At 35.8% G+C, this 23,624-nt stretch overlaps 2 protein-coding genes across 2 annotated transcripts; one reads left to right on the forward strand and one right to left on the reverse strand.

Annotated features, from left to right (window-relative positions):
• The first annotated feature begins 13,531 nt into the window (after positions 1-13,531).
• Positions 13,532-20,007, forward strand: ankmy2a (ankyrin repeat and MYND domain containing 2a). The gene is made up of 10 exons (XM_085292536.1): positions 13,532-13,756; positions 14,193-14,257; positions 15,065-15,203; positions 15,310-15,408; positions 15,817-15,977; positions 16,361-16,575; positions 17,690-17,825; positions 18,018-18,146; positions 18,346-18,475; positions 19,076-20,007. The coding sequence occupies exons 1-10, from the start codon at positions 13,690-13,692 to the stop codon at positions 19,213-19,215; spliced, it is 1,281 nt and encodes a 426-aa protein (XP_085148662.1). The 5' UTR covers positions 13,532-13,689; the 3' UTR covers positions 19,216-20,007.
• Positions 20,008-21,444: 1,437 nt separating this feature from the next.
• On the reverse strand, positions 21,445-23,173 carry lrrc72 (leucine rich repeat containing 72). The gene is made up of 7 exons (XM_085290401.1): positions 23,159-23,173; positions 22,992-23,065; positions 22,822-22,891; positions 22,665-22,746; positions 21,838-21,951; positions 21,622-21,711; positions 21,445-21,539 (listed from the first exon to the last, which is right to left on the reverse strand). Exons 1-7 carry the CDS (start codon positions 23,171-23,173, stop codon positions 21,445-21,447), a joined length of 540 nt encoding a protein of 179 aa, XP_085146527.1.
• Between the last annotated feature and the right edge of the window lie 451 nt (positions 23,174-23,624).

The following is a 23,624-nucleotide window of genomic DNA, read 5'->3' on the forward strand; positions in this document are numbered from 1 at the left end:
AACAAATACAATGATGCTGTGTGGTTTGGGCTTTGGAAAGGCAAGACTCAGAGATGGCACTGGTCTATGCCAAGTAACAATTTCTACAATTATTTGCCTTGGGGCTCCAACACAAATTACAACTGTGGTACATATGAAAATAGGAGTTTGTCTTCAGACCCTTGTCATTACGCCAAAAAATTTTTATGCTTTGACGGTAAGAGAGTACCACAGCTACAATATACCAATATACAAATTAAGTATATTAAGTTTGTTTGCTTTTCTTTAATTTTCCTTTCTTTTTATCAGGAAAGAAAAAAGGTGCTGAGCAGTATATTCTCAGTTCAGCAACAATGGGTTGGAGTGAGGCTCAAAACTACTGCAGAACCAACCACACAGACCTGACCAGTGTGAGGAATGATGCAGAGCATCAGATAATTCAGAGTCTAGCTAATGGTATGGATGTTTGGATTGGACTCTTCAAAGACCCCTGGGAGTGGTCTGACCAGAGTAACTCCTCACTGAGATACTGGCCAGTAGAGCAGAAAATTTGGACTGAAGAAACTGAGCACTGTGGTGCTTTGATGAAGAATGAATCTGGTAAATGGGGGCAACTGCCATGTTCTAACAAATACCCATTCTTATGTGTCTGTAAGGTCAAAGGTAGGTACTTAATTTACAGCATCTCTTGTTGTTTTTACTGTGTAAATATCTGAACTAAACACACAGAAATGATGAATGAACAATTTTCTGCTTATATGTTCCTTTCCACTTATAATAGAAACCACAGTCAAAGTGATTAAATTGAGAATCAGCCTGCAAGACTCTGGGCTGGATCTAAATAACCCTACCATACAAGAGAACATCTTGAAGCAAGTAAGTCTTGCAGATCTTTGCTCTAAGTGTTTTGCCTCCTACATTCTGCTCAGAGAATAAGAAAATACAGTATTAATGACCTACTTTAAACCAGGCCAAAACATGTTGTCCAGTCCTACCTGCAAGGTAGTAGCTGGGTTCAATGCAGGCTCCTCCAGTCTGTATGCCAAATATCCTTGGGCAAGAGACTAACCCTATGTTGTTCTCCAATGCATCCATCTGAGTATGAATGTTAGATACTAAGCACTTAACAAAACGTGATTGGGTGAATGAATTAGTTGAATAAAGCGCTTTGAGTGCTCAGATAGAGTAGAAAAGTGCTATGTAAGAACCAGTCCATTTACCATAGCACTCCTTTAATGATAATTTACTTGCTGTTGTTGTTGTTGTTTGGTAACGTGGCAAGTTAAATAGTTGATCACAGAAAATTTGGACATGTGATGTATCTACAAGATCTGAAGATCACATTATGTGCTTTTTGTTGTTCTGTTAGAACATTTTGTGTAAGATGTCAGATCTAAATGATCCTATAAACAGGTCTTGTTTTTTTTCTGTTTTCTAGCTGATGGCTTCAACTGGAGCTAACATAAATCTGAAGTGGAGAAAGCAATCCAGTGGAAAGGTTTTCATCAAAGAGATTCCCTAAAGTGGCTGAGCGCTTAACACCAGTTTTCTTATTTATTGATTGGTTTGATTTGATGATTTTGCCAAACATATAACAGTATGCTAAATCCAACAGCACAGAGGCAGTGTAGAAGCATAACCTACGAGTATAAAACAAATAATCCAAACTGACACTTTTTCCAGGTTTAATAAATATAGGCAACTATCTTACAAGCACCAAAATTAGATCTGTTTGACACTGTCTGAACAGCAAAACATTTCTGGATTTTTATATATATATACATATATATATATATTTATTTATTAGGGGTGCAACGATTCACAAAATTCACGGTTCGATATTTTTTCGATACAAAAAAATGTTCATGCCTTTTTAATTTGTCATTTATTAAAATTATAAATATATATTTTAACTCAAAAGTACAAGATTTCAATTTTATGTTGCTGAAACAACAAAGTAATAAAAAAATTTATCTATCTGATCGACAAATCACTCATCTTTGGAAAAGAGAGTTTATTACAGAGAAATGGCTCTTTCCAAAATAAAAGCTATACTATACGCTTCTTCTGGGCTATATTCTCAGCAGCATATTAAACATATCAGGTCCCCATAAGGACAATCATGTGCTAACTCAGTGAATCTGCGTTCGACTACGCCTAGGCTGCACTGTCGAGCGCAGATCCACTGAGCGCTCAACACAGACAGCATCGTCAGAAGAAAAGTTGATAAAATAAATTAAAATTCTTGTATTGTTCGATACATATGCGTACCAAACCGAAAGCACTGTATCGAACGGTTCAATATCGATACGAGTATTGTTGCACCCCTAATATATATATATATATATTCCTTACTTGGACTGACATTACAGAATGAAATGTCATTCATTTCATCTTCTCCTAATTTACATAATCCACACAGGTATCCATGTCTGCCAACTTCACAGAGTAGTGCAAGGATTCCTGTTTGGAACTCTGCAAGTAAACAACTCATGTTGCTGATAAGAATTCCTGATAAGTTTGCAATAACATACCGTTCAGGACTGTAGTTTTGCTTAATTTGAATATATATTTGTAATTTTGGCTTTCATGATATTTTAATGAAAGTATCTTTCTTTTAATTGTGTTCAAAATGAGTGTGCAGCACTTTTGCTTCCTCAAAAACAGTATAGCCTACAAAGAATTATTATTTATGTATTTATTGATTGTGTTCAGCTTAATTAACATCTTATAGTTAGATTATATTTTTATCGTATTTATCCAAGAATTAACTTTTTCTTAGGAGTCAATCAAGCATCTAATAAGAGTTTATTTTGTCTCCATGTAAACACCCACCAAGCAAGTTCTGTGTAGAATCTGCTGTTGTGGAGATCAGAGAAATATTTTACTGCTATTGTTCATGGTCATCATCATTATCATTGCATTAATAACATAATCTACAGCATTGATATTGTATTCAGATGTTTAAACATATTGGCACCCAATTAGCCTTTATTACAGGTGCAGTTATAACCACTTTAAACTGTTGAGTTAAATCTATAATCTTAAATGCTTTGGAATGCTTTTCATAATCTTAAATGTTTATATGTAGATTACATTGCATTATAAAAAAAGGCCTAACTCTGAGTACACTCTGTGCCAAAGTAGACAGGGATCGCAGGCTTTTGCAGAGCGTGCTTGTGAAAGTGAAACTAAAGCAGAGTCTAAGTGTAAGTTACTTTGAGGAGCTGTTGGGAGGATGCTACTCATTTATAGGTGAGAGGTTAATCATATTTTGCTTGTGACTGCAAAACTGTGCCTGCAAAAGAACAGTTTGTTGCAGAATGTGTGCCTGATGTTCCAGACGATAAGGCAGCATCCGGCAGCGACAGGAAGACACCTGGCATGGAGATGAGGCGATGTTGCTTTTTCAAACTGTGTTAAAAGTCATTGTGGTTTTGAAACTTATGCATGTGATGACCCATGAGGGGGCGTCATAAATTTCCCTGATGATATAAAAACAACTGATTGTGTATTGTTAGAGAGAGATCGATGCTGTCTGCGTACAGTGTTCATCTCCCACACGTGTGTTCATTAAAATCATCGTTTGACTTAACCCGGCCAGACCAGTGTTGTTATTTTGGATTTCCTCCTATATCCCTCCTCAGTATTTGAACCCTTAACACTGTTTTACATCCTTTACATTACCCACACCCTGTATCATAGTTGTATATAAAACAGACACATGTACGATAAAGCTGAAATTAAAACATCCAAGATCTTTTCCTACAGTTTGCTTTCCCAGTCAAATTGAACCATCTGAATTTTCAGTTTCACAGTCCCTCAGAGTCTTAGAATAATAATAATAAGAGTAAATCCTAACTATGTGAACTGATATGTATATTAAAATGTAAAATCTTTAAAAGCCAATGCCCTTTTTTCTTCTTTGATTACCTTTAATATTACCTTAAAAAAACAGAATAAAACAGCTTTCCACTGGAACCTATTTGTGAAAGCTGGTATGTAACTTGTAGCACTACGTAGTCTCTATATATGAAATCTTTGCAAAAATAAATTATTATAAATGCAGCAGGTCAAATCAGAACAGACTTTCCTGTCACTGCATCTACTCAAGTAATTTATTGTATTTATTTTATCTCATTTTATTCTTGTATACCGTGGCACATTTTTATGTTTATTTTATTTTGTTAATTTATGCGCTTGGATGACAATGAAACCTTGAACCTACTGTTCAACATTTGTTTTAAGTCAGTGTTTTTGACCACAAGTTGATGAAGCCTTCTAAATTTATTTCAACCTAGCATATTTGCCATTAACATGACTGTGGCTGAAAAGTAAAATGCCTACAGATTTTGACTTTCTTAAAAAGCTTTCGCATCACAAGTTCATACACCATAAACCTCACTACATCAGTAAACACATACATAATAAATTAAAAATTTAATTCAAATTTAAAAAAGAACACACACATCGGTCTCCTGTCTTTAGTATCTTTATTCTTATTATTTTGTGAAAGCTCATCAAAAAAACATTAATTTGAACTGTGGCTGATCTACGTGGGTTGGAGAATTTAACATCTTAGACAAAAAACTGCCTCAGCACTTGTTTATGACCTCTAAAATAGCCTATTAAATCAGGACTTCCCGAAAAAGAGCTAGGATGTGCCAAGATTTCTCCTGAAGCTCTTTGCATGCTGATGTCACAAACCTAAATCCAGACAGGAGACTTTGCATATAGTCAGGCTTCAATCTCTTCAGAGGAAATTACATGTATTTACTTTCATTCCAGTCGTCTAGCTCTACTTGCCTAAATATGATCATGAGATTTTAAGACAATATTATTTAATGATCAACAAAATGCATATAAAGTGAAATGCAAAGAGAATTCTAATCAAACAGACCAATTCACGTATGTACCGCGGCACAGAGGTTCGGAAACACTGGGCTATAATACATACAAATCTAAAAAATATTTTAATGAGGGGCTACATAAATAATATTTTTGTCACCTCAGACACATCACAGCAAAAACTTTTTTGTGTGATTTTCAGACATTAAGCTTGTTATTGGATTGCATTTAAACATTGATTAATTGAGGTATTTTATTTCCCTTTATCTTGTTTTACTTCTCTCTTTTCTTTTTTTTTCTTTTCTTTTTTGTCTTTTTAATCGTGGTACTTTATTTGTGTAGACTTAGACTTCTTTTTTTTAACTCTTTTGTCTTCTCATTGATTTTTTTTTTAATTTCATTGAACTATATTCTGCTTTTCAGTTATTTAATTTTTTTTTTATTATTTTATCATTTTAAATTAAAATATCAGAGAAAGTTTAAAGGGTAAATTGATTTTTGCTGGAATGGCAAACAGCTGTGAATCAAAGAGTCCCAAAATACACATTTGTAAGATATTATTTTATCTTCGAAGTATATACTAACTATTGTGCTACTTTACATTAAATAAATGTAACATTACATTCAAAATACTAAATTGATTAAAATGCTAAACAAGGTTTTTGTTTTTCTACTTTATATACCCTAAATAAAGGACAAATCTAATAAATGGTTGCTGCATTCCAAAGAATCCCCTGTGCTGAAGTAATATGCCTGTTATCTTATTCATGTTGCTTGAGTGTGTGCAACTTATTTTACGATTTCTTACAATTTGATGAGAACTAGTCTTTTTTTCTTCTTTTATTTGTGTTCTAATTGTACTTCTTCATAAGCACAAAAAAGTAGAAATGTTCAAAAAAGAAAGACAAGAGAAAACAAGAGATAAGACAAAAAACAGCTCACATTGTGTTTATGTAACCAATACGTCTACTCACCAAAGAATGACTGAAGCAATATGGATAACAGCAGAGGACAATTTATTTAGGGTCTGATGCCGATTTACCATCGGTGTCCAGCACTTTAAAGGATTGATGGACTGGAGCACATATCCCTCAAAACATTCTATGTACAGCATATAATCTTTTTCAAAACCCTGACTATAGATCCCCTGACCTCCCTGAACTCTTGGTAAATGGGCATAACATTACAGCTAACAGTCTAAAAAAACTCCCAAATTAGGGAATTATTCACCAATGTTTTTTTCCCTTATAGATCCAATCCAAATTCCATCTCACATCTGTTCCTTGGTGATCAAAAGAAAGAGATCAGAAACAATTACCTAAAACTTCCCATTCCTCAAAGCTAAGGAGGTCCACTACAAAATCCTTTCTGGTATTTACCCTTCCAAAGAATTTCTCAGACGTCGCTTTGCTATTGATAGTAATTCTTGCTCTTTTTGTGATGGGGATATTGAATCAACAGAACATTTATTTTATAATTGTATATTCTGTAAAGCCCTGTGGAACGATGTGCACTACTGGCTCTTCCCAAAGATTCCAAATTTACTTGAATTTTCTAAAAATGATATTATCCTTGGTTCTCTAAGAAAAGAAAAGAAGCTTGAAAGTGTTCTAAATGTAATAATTATTATGGGCAAATTCTTCATTCACAAATGTCGTTTTCTGAAAACAAAGCTGTCCTTTTGTACTTTTCACAAAGAACTCTGCCTCTTCCTCTCATCTGTTAAATTTATGGACAAAAAACAAGCTCTGGTTCTGAATCATATGATTATTGAATTAGATCTGCTAGAAAACCCCTAAGGTATAACGTCTTTTTTTTTTTTTTTTTGCTTGTTTGTTTGCTTTGATTCTGTTTGGGGTTTGTTTTTATTTATTTATTTGTTGTTGTTTGTACTTCCTGTTCATTATCTATCTTCTATATGTTGGAATTCAGCCTGTTCTGATAATATTTCATGTTGGGAAAATAGAATCTTTGTAGAGATTGCCATAATTGTTGTACATTTCTGTGCAATTAAAAAAAAAAAAACAACAACAACTTTCTAGACTTCTGTGGAACTCATCAGTTTTTTTTTCAAAATTAGATCTGTTTGACACTGTCTGAACAGCAAAACATTTCTGGATTTTTATATATATATACATATATATATATATATATATTTATTTATTAGGGGTGCAACGATTCACAAAATTCACGGTTCGATATTTTTTCGATACAAAAAAATGTTCATGCCTTTTTAATTTGTCATTTATTAAAATTATAAATATATATTTTAACTCAAAAGTACAAGATTTTAATTTTATGTTGCTGAAACAACAAAGTAATAAAAAAAATTATCTATCTGATCGACAAATCACTCATCTTTGGAAAAGAGAGTTTATTACAGAGAAATGGCTCTTTCCAAAATAAAAGCTATACTATACGCTTCTTCTGGGCTATATTCTCAGCAGCATATTAAACATATCAGGTCCCCATAAGGACAATCATGTGCTAACTCAGTGAATCTGCGTTCGACTACGCCTAGGCTGCACTGTCGAGCGCAGATCCACTGAGCGCTCAACACAGACAGCATCGTCAGAAGAAAAGTTGATAAAATAAATTAAAATTCTTGTATTGTTCGATACATATGCGTACCAAACCGAAAGCACTGTATCGAACGGTTCAATATCGATACGAGTATTGTTGCACCCCTAATATATATATATATATATTCCTTACTTGGACTGACATTACAGAATGAAATGTCATTCATTTCATCTTCTCCTAATTTACATAATCCACACAGGTATCCATGTCTGCCAACTTCACAGAGTAGTGCAAGGATTCCTGTTTGGAACTCTGCAAGTAAACAACTCATGTTGCTGATAAGAATTCCTGATAAGTTTGCAATAACATACCGTTCAGGACTGTAGTTTTGCTTAATTTGAATATATATTTGTAATTTTGGCTTTCATGATATTTTAATGAAAGTATCTTTCTTTTAATTGTGTTCAAAATGAGTGTGCAGCACTTTTGCTTCCTCAAAAACAGTATAGCCTACAAAGAATTATTATTTATGTATTTATTGATTGTGTTCAGCTTAATTAACATCTTATAGTTAGATTATATTTTTATCGTATTTATCCAAGAATTAACTTTTTCTTAGGAGTCAATCAAGCATCTAATAAGAGTTTATTTTGTCTCCATGTAAACACCCACCAAGCAAGTTCTGTGTAGAATCTGCTGTTGTGGAGATCAGAGAAATATTTTACTGCTATTGTTCATGGTCATCATCATTATCATTGCATTAATAACATAATCTACAGCATTGATATTGTATTCAGATGTTTAAACATATTGGCACCCAATTAGCCTTTATTACAGGTGCAGTTATAACCACTTTAAACTGTTGAGTTAAATCTATAATCTTAAATGCTTTGGAATGCTTTTCATAATCTTAAATGTTTATATGTAGATTACATTGCATTATAAAAAAAGGCCTAACTCTGAGTACACTCTGTGCCAAAGTAGACAGGGATCGCAGGCTTTTGCAGAGCGTGCTTGTGAAAGTGAAACTAAAGCAGAGTCTAAGTGTAAGTTACTTTGAGGAGCTGTTGGGAGGATGCTACTCATTTATAGGTGAGAGGTTAATCATATTTTGCTTGTGACTGCAAAACTGTGCCTGCAAAAGAACAGTTTGTTGCAGAATGTGTGCCTGATGTTCCAGACGATAAGGCAGCATCCGGCAGCGACAGGAAGACACCTGGCATGGAGATGAGGCGATGTTGCTTTTTCAAACTGTGTTAAAAGTCATTGTGGTTTTGAAACTTATGCATGTGATGACCCATGAGGGGGCGTCATAAATTTCCCTGATGATATAAAAACAACTGATTGTGTATTGTTAGAGAGAGATCGATGCTGTCTGCGTACAGTGTTCATCTCCCACACGTGTGTTCATTAAAATCATCGTTTGACTTAACCCGGCCAGACCAGTGTTGTTATTTTGGATTTCCTCCTATATCCCTCCTCAGTATTTGAACCCTTAACACTGTTTTACATCCTTTACATTACCCACACCCTGTATCATAGTTGTATATAAAACAGACACATGTACGATAAAGCTGAAATTAAAACATCCAAGATCTTTTCCTACAGTTTGCTTTCCCAGTCAAATTGAACCATCTGAATTTTCAGTTTCACAGTCCCTCAGAGTCTTAGAATAATAATAATAAGAGTAAATCCTAACTATGTGAACTGATATGTATATTAAAATGTAAAATCTTTAAAAGCCAATGCCCTTTTTTCTTCTTTGATTACCTTTAATATTACCTTAAAAAAACAGAATAAAACAGCTTTCCACTGGAACCTATTTGTGAAAGCTGGTATGTAACTTGTAGCACTACGTAGTCTCTATATATGAAATCTTTGCAAAAATAAATTATTATAAATGCAGCAGGTCAAATCAGAACAGACTTTCCTGTCACTGCATCTACTCAAGTAATTTATTGTATTTATTTTATCTCATTTTATTCTTGTATACCGTGGCACATTTTTATGTTTATTTTATTTTGTTAATTTATGCGCTTGGATGACAATGAAACCTTGAACCTACTGTTCAACATTTGTTTTAAGTCAGTGTTTTTGACCACAAGTTGATGAAGCCTTCTAAATTTATTTCAACCTAGCATATTTGCCATTAACATGACTGTGGCTGAAAAGTAAAATGCCTACAGATTTTGACTTTCTTAAAAAGCTTTCGCATCACAAGTTCATACACCATAAACCTCACTACATCAGTAAACACATACATAATAAATTAAAAATTTAATTCAAATTTAAAAAAGAACACACACATCGGTCTCCTGTCTTTAGTATCTTTATTCTTATTATTTTGTGAAAGCTCATCAAAAAAACATTAATTTGAACTGTGGCTGATCTACGTGGGTTGGAGAATTTAACATCTTAGACAAAAAACTGCCTCAGCACTTGTTTATGACCTCTAAAATAGCCTATTAAATCAGGACTTCCCGAAAAAGAGCTAGGGTGTGCCAAGATTTCTCCTGAAGCTCTTTGCATGCTGATGTCACAAACCTAAATCCAGACAGGAGACTTTGCATATAGTCAGGCTTCAATCTCTTCAGAGGAAATTACATGTATTTACTTTCATTCCAGTCGTCTAGCTCTACTTGCCTAAATATGATCATGAGATTTTAAGACAATATTATTTAATGATCAACAAAATGCATATAAAGTGAAATGCAAAGAGAATTCTAATCAAACAGACCAATTCACGTATGTACCGCGGCACAGAGGTTCGGAAACACTGGGCTATAATACATACAAATCTAAAAAATATTTTAATGAGGGGCTACATAAATAATATTTTTGTCACCTCAGACACATCACAGCAAAAACTTTTTTGTGTGATTTTCAGACATTAAGCTTGTTATTGGATTGCATTTAAACATTGATTAATTGAGGTATTTTATTTCCCTTTATCTTGTTTTACTTCTCTCTTTTCTTTTTTTTTCTTTTCTTTTTTGTCTTTTTAATCGTGGTACTTTATTTGTGTAGACTTAGACTTCTTTTTTTTAACTCTTTTGTCTTCTCATTGATTTTTTTTTTAATTTCATTGAACTATATTCTGCTTTTCAGTTATTTAATTTTTTTTTATTATTTTATCATTTTAAATTAAAATATCAGAGAAAGTTTAAAGGGTAAATTGATTTTTGCTGGAATGGCAAACAGCTGTGAATCAAAGAGTCCCAAAATACACATTTGTAAGATATTATTTTATCTTCGAAGTATATACTAACTATTGTGCTACTTTACATTAAATAAATGTAACATTACATTCAAAATACTAAATTGATTAAAATGCTAAACAAGGTTTTTGTTTTTCTACTTTATATACCCTAAATAAAGGACAAATCTAATAAATGGTTGCTGCATTCCAAAGAATCCCCTGTGCTGAAGTAATATGCCTGTTATCTTATTCATGTTGCTTGAGTGTGTTTACGATTTCTTACAATTTGATGAGAACAAGTCTTTTTTTCTTCTTTTATTTGTGTTCTAATTGTACTTCTTCATAAGCACAAAAAAGTAGAAATGTTCAAAAAAGAAAGACAAGAAAAAACAAGAGATAAGACAAAAAACAGCTCACATTGTGTTTATGTAACCAATACGTCTACTCACCAAAGAATGACTGAAGCAATATGGATAACAGCAGAGGACAATTTATTTAGGGTCTGATGCCGATTTACCATCGGTGTCCAGCACTTTAAAGGAATGATGGACTGGAGCACATATCCCTCAAAACATTCTATGTACAGCATATAATCTTTTTCAAAACCCTGACTATAGATCCCCTGACCTCCCTGAACTCTTGGTAAATGGGCATAACATTACAGCTAACAGTCTAAAAAAACTCCCAAATTAGGGAATTATTCACCAATGTTTTTTTCCCTTATAGATCCAATCCAAATTCCATCTCACATCTGTTCCTTGGTGATCAAAAGAAAGAGATCAGAAACAATTACCTAAAACTTCCCATTCCTCAAAGCTAAGGAGGTCCACTACAAAATCCTTTCTGGTATTTACCCTTCCAAAGAATTTCTCAGACGTCGCTTTGCTAGATTAGATTAGATTAGATTAGATTAGATAGAACTTTATTAATCCCTCGGGTGGGTTCCTCTGGGAAATTCGATTTCCAAAAAGCACAGCACCGACAGAAGTTTCAGAGTTACAGAATATTATATATATATATATATATATATATATATATATATATATATATATATATATATATATATACATACACACACACACACACACACACACACACACACACACACACACACACACACACACACACACACATATATAAATACAGAGACAATATAAATAAAATATACGAAGGGGATAAATAGAATAAATAGGAATAAAAAATAAAAATACAAGTGAATGAATTGCACATTTCAAGTATTGAGTCTATTGCACCGTTGACTATTTACAAAAGTATTGCACAAAAGGTATTGCACAGTGAGGTGAAGAGGCACTACAGCTTAGTTGTTCCCTCCTTTGTCCTCCTGTTTCCCCTCCCTCTCCCCTCCAGAGAGGAGTTAAACAGTCTGATGGCGTGTGGGACAAAGGAGTTTTTAAGTCTGTTAGTTCTTGTCTTTGGGAGAAGCAACCTGTCACTGAACAGACTCTTCTGGTTGTTAATGGCCGTGTGCAGAGGATGCCTGGCATTGTCCATAATGTCCATCAGTTTCTTTAGTGTCCTTTTCTCTGCCACTGTCACCAGAGTGTCCAGCTTCATGCCGACCACAGAGCTAGCCCTCCTGATCAGTTTCTCCAGCCTGGATGAGTCCCTCTTTGCTGTGCTGCTCCCCCAGCACACCACAGCATAGAAAAGTACTCCAGCAACCACCGACTGGTAAAACATCCTCAGGAGCTTCCTGCAGATGTTAAAAGACCTCAGCCTCCTGAGGAAGTACAGTCGGCTTTGGGCTTTTTTATACAGGTGCTCTGTGTTGCATGACCAGTCCAGTTTATTGTCCACCCACAGCCCGAGGTACTTGTACTTGTTGACCACCTCCACCTCCTCCCCCTCTATCTGAACCGGCAGTGGACCTGCTCTAGACCTCCCAAAGTCCACAACCAGTTCCTTAGTCTTTGAGGTGTTGAGTTGCAGGTGGTTTGTGTGACTCCATGCGACAAAGTTCCTCACCAGACTTCTGTACTCCTCTTCCTGATCATCCCAGATACACCCCATGATGGCTGTGTCGTCTGCAAACTTCGGAATATGGCATAATTCAGAGTTGTAGCAGAAGTCAGAGGTGTACAGGGTGAAGAGAAGAGGGGACAGCACAGTTCCCTGTGTGCTATTGATAGTAATTCTTGCTCTTTTTGTGATGGGGATATTGAATCAACAGAACATTTATTTTATAATTGTATATTCTGTAAAGCCCTGTGGAACGATGTGCACTACTGGCTCTTCCCAAAGATTCCAAATTTACTTGAATTTTCTAAAAATGATATTATCTTTGGTTCTCTAAGAAAAGAAAAGAAGCTTGAAAGTGTTCTAAATGTAATAATTATTATGGGCAAATTCTTCATTCACAAATGTCGTTTTCTGAAAACAAAGCTGTCCTTTTGTACTTTTCACAAAGAACTCTGCCTCTTCCTCTCATCTGTTAAATTTATGGACAAAAAACAAGCTCTGGTTCTGAATCATATGATTATTGAATTAGATCTGCTAGAAAACCCCTAAGGTATAACGTCTTTTTTTTTTTTTTTTTTTTTTGCTTGTTTGTTTGCTTTGATTCTGTTTGGGGTTTGTTTTTATTTATTTATTTGTTGTTGTTTGTACTTCCTGTTCATTATCTATCTTCTATATGTTGGAATTCAGCCTGTTCTGATAATATTTCATGTTGGGAAAATAGAATCTTTGTAGAGATTGCCATAATTGTTGTACATTTCTGTGCAATTAAAAAAAAAAAAAAAAAAAAACTTTCTAGACTTCTGTGGAACTCATCAGTTTTTTAAAGGGGTGTTATCTCTTGCACTTCACTGTTGTGACATATGATGAGAAAATGTGACATTATATCTAATCCTCATATTTCTTAGATTTTTTTGTTGCATTGTTCTAAAAAGTCAAAAAGTCCAGACGGTGGATTAAACGTTGACGTATTTTTGACTGTGACACATATCCTCCCTACTAGGGGTTGGCAGTGGTACGTTCCAGATGACAGCTCGTTCTGAGCTAGCCTTCATGCCTGAGCATCAGCATACTGTCGGAGCCACGGACAGTGTAGAGTTATTTGAAAACTCGGTGGTTTATTTGTGCCATTATCGTCTCGTTTGAAGCTAATATTGGCCAGAATGTCTGCTTTAAAGAAAGGAGACTTGTCACCAAGTGAAAAGGAGTTGTTTGAGGTTATTACTGCAGGTAAGCTGGCTAACGCTAATCCCTGAAAACACCATACAGCAGTTAGCTCTTGTTAGCTCTTTGGAGAAAATGTGACTGAATTAAATAACTGAACCGCAGTTAAAGCCGTGATGCATGTTTGCAGCTTCTTTATTAATAGCAGTTGACTTTAAAATTAGCTGTGTCAAAGCTTGTGAATAGCTGATGTTAGCTCAAAGCTAATCATTCAGGCTAAAATGTAGTCCCACCTCACTAATGCAAACTTGCAGGATAACATGAGTTTTAAACGTGATCTAAGTGGACCGAACTACATGGTAGATTAGAATGATTATGCAGTGTATAAGTTGGACTATGGCAGACTAATTTAGAAAAAAAATCTTAATTTAATATAGTTTAGTAGCTGTAAATCGTAGTGTTGTGTGTACTGAAATAATACTGAGGGGTTTTTTGTCTTTAGGAAACGTTCAAGAGGCCTCAAGGTTGCTGGGCTGTAAGGATGTTCGAGTCAACTGTTTGGATGAGGTAAAAGAGTATGTCTGATCGCAATATCGAGAAAACAAAACATGCACATGTAACAAAGCACGTTATCTGTCTCGTCTCTTTTACGTATTTAATCGAATGTTGACTTGCAATGATAATTTTTAGTTACGTTTAATTTATATTAACAGCGTATGCACTAATAATTCTTTTTTTGAGTACAGATACTAAATCTGGTGTCATAAATTGACAACTTACTGGACATTTTTCAAAAGCTCCTCTCTACCTCGTTTACAAGGGTCAGGGGGGCGGGGGCATCGATTTATATTATTTCTTGTGTCTTATCCTTGTGACAAAAATCGCATTCATCTCTAATTACGATATAATCATCAGGCCAAAAGGTTCAAATGGTAAAATAACTACATCTGAGACACCATCTGTGGTTTCATCTAAAAAGTAAGTCTTTTCATTTCAGGACTGCAGTGTATTTGTGGAGCACACATGATGAGCTATTTAAGACAAGGTCAAACACATGTGTTGCTGAATAAAAGGACAAATTATAAGTCACCACTCTGAAGGACTTTAGAGGACGTTTGTCCTGTCCACCTGTCAGAAGCAGATGGTTGTAGTTTGATGGTTTTTAACTTTACTGTACCTGTAGCAGATGGTGAAGGTAAGTACAGACAGATAATAAAAACAAGCATTTTAACTGTTTAGAAGCAATTGTAGTAACCTTTTTTTTTAATCTATTAGTTTTGAATTTTTTTTCTGTAAATATTTCCTTATTTCTAATCTTTGCTTAAATGCAATAAATATCAGCAGCTTTTCTTAACTTTTTTGTCTTATCCACAGTATGGGATGACTCCTCTCATGCACGCCGCTTACAAGGGAAAAGCAGACATGTGCAAGTTGTTGCTTCAACACGGTGCAGATGTGAATTGTAATGAGCATGAGCATGGATACACAGCGCTGATGTTTGCTGGCCTGTCAGGTAAAACCTGTGTGTGCATGTTGGTTTTAATCGCTCCAGCAGCATCACTGAAGAATCAGTTGTTTCTTTATGAAGTGTTGTGACTTTCCTTCTTTTGTGCCTGCAGGAAAGACTGATATCACATGGATGATGCTGGACGCAGGGGCAGAAACAGACGTAGTTAACTCTGTCGGAAGGACTGCTGCACAGATGGCAGCTTTTGTTGGTACGTTTGGAGTAACGGTTAGCTTTTAGGTCTAGTGGTCTACACACAAAGACAAAAAGACAGAGACAAAACCTTTTTAGTCAGATTTTTTTTTCTTCTTTTTGCATTGGAAAAAAAACTAGAGATTGGCATTAGCTTCAGTTTTTTTTATGCATTTCTTTTTCTTAACATCCCTTACCTACCTACTTGACCTACATTAGATACAAATTATTGGAACTGACTGATCTTGGGTATGATCACTTTTTTTGATTACATCACTTCATTTTTTGCTAGCTGGTACATTCCACCATCCGTGCCCTCCATACACACTGAAGAAATCTTAGAATTGCCTTTAGTATTTCCGTTTGACTGGTCATTTGTTGTACATGTGCTAAAACAAATGAACAAACTAATTTGTTCTCTCTTTAGGGCAACATGATTGTGTCACAGTGATCAACAACTTCTTCTCCCGTGCCAGACTGGATTACTACACTAAGCCTCAGGGTTTGGAGAAGGAACCCAAGCTACCACCCAAACTTGCTGGACCTTTGCATAAGGTCATCATGAGCACCAACCTGAACCCTGTCAAGGTAAAGCTTCCCTGGTTTCTAAAAGGTCATGATATAAAAATATATAATTGATGCAGCTATTGTTATTACCCACTGATACAGATTAAAGTGCTGTTGCAGTCTTTATTTATTCATTTGCAAATATTACTCTGATTTCTTCTGGTTATGGGCATTGTGCAGCAAACTTTCAAATACATTTTGTCACTGAGCAATGGGGTATAGTTAAAAACAGCCAGATACTGGTTTAGCTCTGATTGACTGGTCAACAGCAGGGATGTCCTGTGGTGCACTTGGAGCTATGAACGGAACTGAAAACAGATTTTTACATCACAGATTATGAGCAAAGACATGTAAACTGCATTTCTTTTACTAAGAAGAACCTCGGTGTTTGATTTGTTTTCCAGATGGTGATGCTGGTGAAGGAGAATCCTTTACTGGCGGAGGTGGAGGCGCTGGACAAATGTCGCCGGGTGATGGAGCTTATCTGTGAGAAGTGCATCAAGCAGCAGGACATGAACGAGGTGTTGGCCATGAAGATGCACTACATCAGCTGTGTGCTGGGAAAATGTGCCTCCTTCCTCAAAGACCGTGAGGACAAGCTAGACGGTCTCCTTAAGAGGTGTGTGATCTAAAAATGATCTTTGTTAGACCTACAATAATCTAGTGTTTACTTTCTGTGCTTTTTGTGTGTGTTAAATAAATGTAATGATAGCACAGGTTAGAATGTGTTCTTAATTAATTTTTTTAATGCTTCTAAGCAGCTTTTCATGGTAGGGCATTTGTTTTTGTCAGTGTTGTGACCAATATGGAGCGTAACAACACTGATGGTGACAGAATTGTTGGTTATTCTACCCACTCTAAGGCTACATTCACACTGCAGGTCTTAATGCTCAATTCCGATTTTTTGATCAAATCCGATTTTTTTGTCTGCTCGTTCACACTACAAATAAAATGCGACAGCAAACGCGCTCTAGTGTGAACGCTCAAAGCGGCCCGCATGCGCAAAAGAAGACGTCACACACAACGCGCTCTGTTTAGACCCAGAGCAAACCGTATTGTTTGACTGCTAGCCCTTAATATAAAGACTTCGGACTTCATGTTTCCCAATTTTTGCTTTAAGTTATTTTGTTATTTACATAATAATGTAGATAACCTAATAATGATCCTTATTGCTGTTTTAGAGGAGCGGTGCTTCAAAGGATAGTTGCAGATTTCTGTCAGAATCTGCAGGTTATGCAGTACAAATAAAATGTTCACGTTTCTCCAACGTTGTCTTCCCAGCAGTCTCACCGGATGGCCAGGAAGCATTCGCAATTTCTTCTCGGGCGCTTCTCCGGCGCTGATAATTGGCGTCTGTCTTGTGTCAGTGACATAAAAGACGGATTTAATGCGACATGACCGTTCACACAGCAGTCGCTTTCTGAAACATCGGATATGTATCAGATTCAGTACCACATACGAAAGTGACCCAGATTGGATTTGAAAATATCGGATTTGTGCCGTTCACACTGTCATACCATGATCGGATATGGGTCGCATAGGGTCAAAAAAATCGGATTTGATGCGCTTTCGCCTGCAGTGTGAACGTAGCCTAACACTCAAGCCTGATCCTGAGTGGAGCTATGTCTGTTAAAACCAAAAATTCCAAAATGCAGTGAATTTTATTATTTTAAGTTATTTTTGAGATGACATCCACTGTACAGTTATAAATGCCTCTAATCCTTGTTTTCCAGCTTGCTGAAGGGTCGGGACTCTGATGGTTTCCCCGTGTATCAAGAGAAGTTTATCAGAGAATGCATTCGCAAATTCCCATATTGTGATGCTACTCTGCTGCAGCAGCTGGTGCGGAGTATCGCTCCTGTAGAGATTGTGAGTTTGCAAATCCAACTCACTGGAAAGCTAAATGGATCAAAAGGCTAAATTAAGCAATGTGTATCTTTTCATGAAAAAAAAAAAAAAGTCAGAACTTTGTTTTGAATAGGTTTCATTCAAGCTTAATGTATTTTGTAATTAGCTGTGTGTGGTGGTTGATTTGTGTCTTTCTTTCTAACATCATTGCAGGGTAACGACCCCACAGCTCTGTCAGTGCTGACTCAGGCCATCACCGGTCAGGTCGGCTTCATGGACGCAGAGTTCTGCACGACCTGTGGAGAGAAAGGAGCCGAGAAGAGATGCTCCATCTGTAAAATGGTGAGCGTCAGAGCTACAACAGATTGTCGGTTTTACCTCAACAATGAAGCCTGTTGTTGTTTCTTTGTTTTAATTTGATGTGAAATTTTTAATTATGACCTTTTCTGAGAGTCCTTTCTTTAACTGACTGCTTGGATTGTTTACCTTTTATGACATAAACGGTGTACAAATAAAGTTGTTGTTTTTTTTTTCTCACCAGGTGATCTACTGTGGCCAAGCTTGCCAAAAGATGCACTGGTTCACCCACAAGAAAGTTTGCAAGAAGCTCCAAGAGCAGAGAGAGAAACAAGAAGCAGAAGCAGCCAAACTGAGGATGCAACAGAACAAAGGTATTTTCTTCATTAGAAAGCTAAAATAAGTCACACAAAATAGTAACGCAAACATTTGTCCCACAGAAGCTACTAAATGTAGCTTCTGTGTTAAATGTTACAAAATGTGTGTAATGACAGCGTTCTATTAAAGTAGAATCAGTTCCATTTTAAGGTCATTTTAACATCAATATCTGACTTTTTACTTAAAATCGTCTGCTTCAGGATCAGTGTGAATAGAGCCATCATGTTTCAATATTTTTCTTTAAATTTCACTTTTGAGAAAACCCTTAAAAGCTCTAATTTTCTGCTTATGGATTTACAACAAAAAATATTTTCAAATTTAAAAAAAAAATTATGCTTTTCTTTTTACATTCTTAAAAAAAGAAAATTAAAAAAAGGGAGGCATACAAAATAACATCACTAATTAAGAGCTCATTTGAATTTTCTCCCATATTTAAATAAACTCACAGTAAAAGCATGCTGTGAAAGACTATATTAAAATATGATCAGTTTAATATAGAATTTTAACTGACGGTCATCAAGAGTTGATCAGGGATAAAACACAAAGCTGCATGTGATTAAAATAGGTTTGAATGACTTGTCTTGTTTGTCTTTCAGAGGAGAGTAAAGCTGTGCAGGATGCCACAGACTCCATGCAGGAGCTTTCAGTAGACACTAGCAGTGAGGTCACCCCTTCAAACACTGCAGCAGAAACGGTAACATCAGACCCTGCAAGCACCCCAGCTGCTGGCAACTGATGAACATCTGACAGTTGAAGACAATGACCATCTTCTCTAGGGTCTATCCACACACCACAGATAGAGAGCAAACTGGCCATAAGAATAAACGCCAGATAAAGACTCGAAGAAGGACTCATATTTATTAACAATCTAAGACTCTCACCATAACGGCAAGACACATCCGAGGAATGCCACAGTCTTTGTGTCCTTTTTCTAAGTTAACTTTTCATATGGAATTGTTATAATATCTGAATGTGAACACTGCATAGGCTAAAGTGTTTTTGGTAGACGTCACTGGGAGGGATTCGTAATGGCTCACATCCATTATGGAAAGCAATTCTGCCTTAAACTGTAGCAAACTGTGGGAATGAAGTAACCAATCAGAGTTGTTTCTTTGCAGTTATTTGATGTATTTCTGGGACGTCTTTTGTACTGAAAACATTATGGGAGCTGTGAGTGAAAGGCATGGCTGAAAAATGTTGACCAAAAATGTATATTTTTAAATATAAATGCCATCAGTTTATTTTTCGTGAATGATGAGATGTGACTTTAATTCTCAGGATTTTCCAAATTCCGACTAAATGGAAACATTTACTCCAGCATCCACTGTTGAACAAGGACATCATGTCAGGATGGCAAGTGTCAGTTTGTCTTGAAAGATCTCACTGTTTTAGTTTTGATGTTCTTTCATTTGTTGTGCACCATGAATTATTAGAGAAGCTGAAGTCAAAATATCAAGTTCATTAATGCTGTGATTGTTCTGAGAGCTGGTGACTTCAAATACATTAAACAGAGACCAACTTCACTGAAATATGCTGTAGATTCTCATTTTTTAAGTGTATTTATTTATGTTTGTTCACTCACTCCTGAAATTATCAGGGTGTGTTTAGTGCAATCGATGGCATGTAAATCCTGTGAAACACACTTGCCCCTGATCACAAATCATCACAAACTGCACATTACTTTTGTGTTTCCAGCTGTGCTCGATGTGCCCTATTGATTTGTTTCGAGTCTTCCTGAGGCCTTGACAAACATATTCAGCATAGCTTTCCTTTATTGTTCAAAATGCCAATTAACACTTTAAACCTTTACCTATAAACATTAAAAGTTACCAAGATGCATTCTGGGACTTGACACCTTTTCATAGTTTAGTAAAGACGTGGAAAATCATTTTGGCATAAGCATAAATGTCAGCGATGGACAAGGAGGCAGAGCGGTTCTGCTAATCAGAAGGTGTTTCGATTTATCCAGTATGCATGCCAAAGTGTCCTTGAGCAAGATACTAAAACTCAAATTCCCCCTAATGCATGGATCTAGGTATGAGTCCATGATGGGGTAAAGACATTCAAGGAATAGAATAATGAGCTGTATTGATGTGCAAATTTGTGAACGGGTGAATTTGAGAAGTTCTTTGAGTGCTGGTATTATTTATCAAGTGTATTACTTTGAGTTTTTTTGGTCAGAATAAAGTGGAAATATGTATTTATGATATATTCTGAGTGATAACTGGACTATAAATCAGTTTTTATTCTGTAATTGTTAGCTTTAACTTTGCTAATTAGGACCAAGCATGAAAACATCAAGTATATATGTGACTCACATTGTTTGTGCTGCTGTAACTTTACTGTATGGTTTCCATTGGTGGTATTTAACATCCAGAAGTGACGCATGTGAAAGAGCATGGAAATATCTTTTACAAGGAATCTGTAGTTCCGAGTATGTTGTCCAGGAAAGAACTGGTTAAAATGCGACGCTTCCTACTGATTTGAAATCAAGTCTGAGTATATCCTGTTCAGCAGACATAAACCACATTCTCCTGTCCATTAACCCATTAAACTCTCTTGTTTAGTGCACACTTAAGATGACTGTACAAACTGTTACTGCCAGTTTGCATCTATCATTTCATTTTGCATTTTATTCTGTTTGACATTTGTTTTAATTTCTTTTCATCTCTGGGGTCATCTGTGGCTCACTTTGTGTCAAATAACATTTTGGGGTATTTCAGATTTATTTTTACGGTCAACTTCTTCCTGTGATTGTTATTGGTCTTGGGGGAAATCTTCAGTTGTAGCTCTTTTTTTTGTCTCAATCCTTCACTGTTTTGGTTTACTGGTACTTTAGGCTATTCAAATTTACGTTTGCAGTGCACCTTTTGCTCTATTTTGAACATATCACAGAAATAATGAGAATGGAGGAGAAACTTTGCACTGTGTAATGACTGAACTTGCATAGGAAGTTAGGAAGCTATCACTGGCATCTTCCAAAAGCCACAGACTGGAGGATGCGGTGACAATCCTGACTGTAAATCTGGAATGACGTCTTCCTCTCTGCTGGCTCCACTTCTAATAACACAACAGAGACAGTTCCTGTGTTTGTAATGACAAACCGCGTGTCCGATATGTCAGAACATTTCAACATCTTTACCTTTTCCATCTAAGATCTGGAGTGAGGGCAGGCGATGGATTACATGTTGGCGATAGCCAAGTTCATGAGAGATGGGATTGAGGAAAAAAGCTGCATTTTAAAATACACAGTATAGTCAAACATCCACATTTGCAAATGGATCTTTAAAGCATGAACAGAATTTCTCAGGCCAGGTTGTTGATCGGTGATGGGTGTGGTTGATGGTTCAGGACTCACTGGCATTTTGGAGCTGCTGCATCCTCCTGAGCTCGTGCATTGTGTCCTCCAACCCTCTGATCAAGTTGTTGTGAAGAAACAGGATTTGCAGGCAGGTCAGATGACTTAGAGCACCTGTGTGGGAGAGAAAGTTTTAAAAAGTCATGACTACATATGTCTTCTTTTCTAGAACTTTTTCTTCAGGTCCCTACAGCATATCTATATGCACAAATGTGCACGTCGAGGTGAAAAATTACTTTTAATAATTAAAAATAATTTAAGCATTAATTCCAGCACATTAGAGTAAAATGTTTTTTTCACCACTTTATATTCATCTGATTTGTGTAGTAACTTTAAAAAAAAAAATCAAATAACTAATCTAAAAATACATAAGTAAGTATATATGAAAGAAAATAAATTGTTAAATGTTAAATCATTAAAAAGATGGGACTGTGTTATAACAGAGGAAACTATGTATTATTTCAAAATAAAAGTACAAAAGTGTTTGCCACAAATGTGTTGTAGCCTCCCCCAGTATTTCAGGGAGTTTCAGAATTTAGTTTAATAAGGACCTTATATACATGATTTTTTCTTGTAATTCAGGTGATGCTCTTTCTTAAAAGAAAGACTGCAGCGCTTGTTTCAACACCTAAAAATTAAAGTACCTAACTAAATATGTTGCAAACTGTGAGTAAAAATAGAAAAATATATTATACGCATATTTTAAAAAAATCTACCATTAGACTTTCTTTTGACCCAGTAAAAATTATGAGTTTGTGTTTCTTTTTGTTGTTGTTGTTGTTTTTTGTTTGTCTCTTTTTTCATTCAGGGGAGAATGAGAGGTTAACCTGAGACAGACTTGATGTTGTTATTTTGAAGGTAAAGCTCAGTCAAGCAACAGTTGACGGAACGGCAGCTCAGCTCTCTAATCTGTAAGAATTAGAGAGAAATAAATTTAATCGTCTGTTCCATCCTGTATGCAAAAAAAAGCTGTAAGTAGATTACCTTGTTGTTGTTCAGCCACAACGTCCTCAGAAAGTGAAATCTTGATAAATCAGGAACACTGGTGAGTTTTCTGTTTAACACAATACAAACCGTCTAAATAATCTCTGGAAATTTTTCCTCTGTAAGTTAAAGATATACATATATTTTAGAAAAGTAAATGCTTTTCTTACTTTGTGGCAAGGCTGAGTTGACAAACATCGCAGTCCCTTCTTATTCCACGCTTCTGGAGAGAGTCTTCGATGACCTGTGGGTAGTAGGAAAAGGAAAAAAAGGGGTAAAACATACATTCATGGCTGTGAAATGGTTGTGAGTGGTGTTGAGGTTAAAGCCGATTCACCTTGCCCACCTCCATCTTCTGCTATATTTCCTGACCAAGGCACACCTGTTGCCAGGATACACCTGTTGAAATCACAACAAACACAAAAGTTGCTCTTCTATTTCAAAAAAAATATGTGATTGTGATATGTGATGTTGTTGGTTTTTCTCTCATAGGGCTGTGGGAGATTTACGCACTTTTTGTTCATTTTTGCACAGGTTAAAGAGTTTATGTTTGTAACATCTGCAGGACAGCCAGAGATCCAGCAGAGGGCAATGCTTCACCAGACCTGAGTGGCAAAGTCAGTAGAATTCATTTAGGTTAACACAGTACATGCAGCAACCTAAATGATTAGTCAGATTTTTCTATTATCGCCAGCTGCATTTCAGCCACTTAGTGCAGTGATTCACATTTAAGTAACAACAGTTTAAGTCTCCATATGTGGAAAGTCATGTTTAAAGTACTTTTTTCCCATTTACTTTATCTG

The sequence above is a fragment of the Mchenga conophoros genome, linkage group LG11 (genome assembly GCF_057382185.1).
Source record: "Mchenga conophoros isolate Kocher_MC1m ecotype Shallow Benthic linkage group LG11, M_conophoros_male_GT1.1, whole genome shotgun sequence".
NCBI classification, from domain to species: Eukaryota; Metazoa; Chordata; class Actinopteri; order Cichliformes; family Cichlidae; genus Mchenga; species Mchenga conophoros.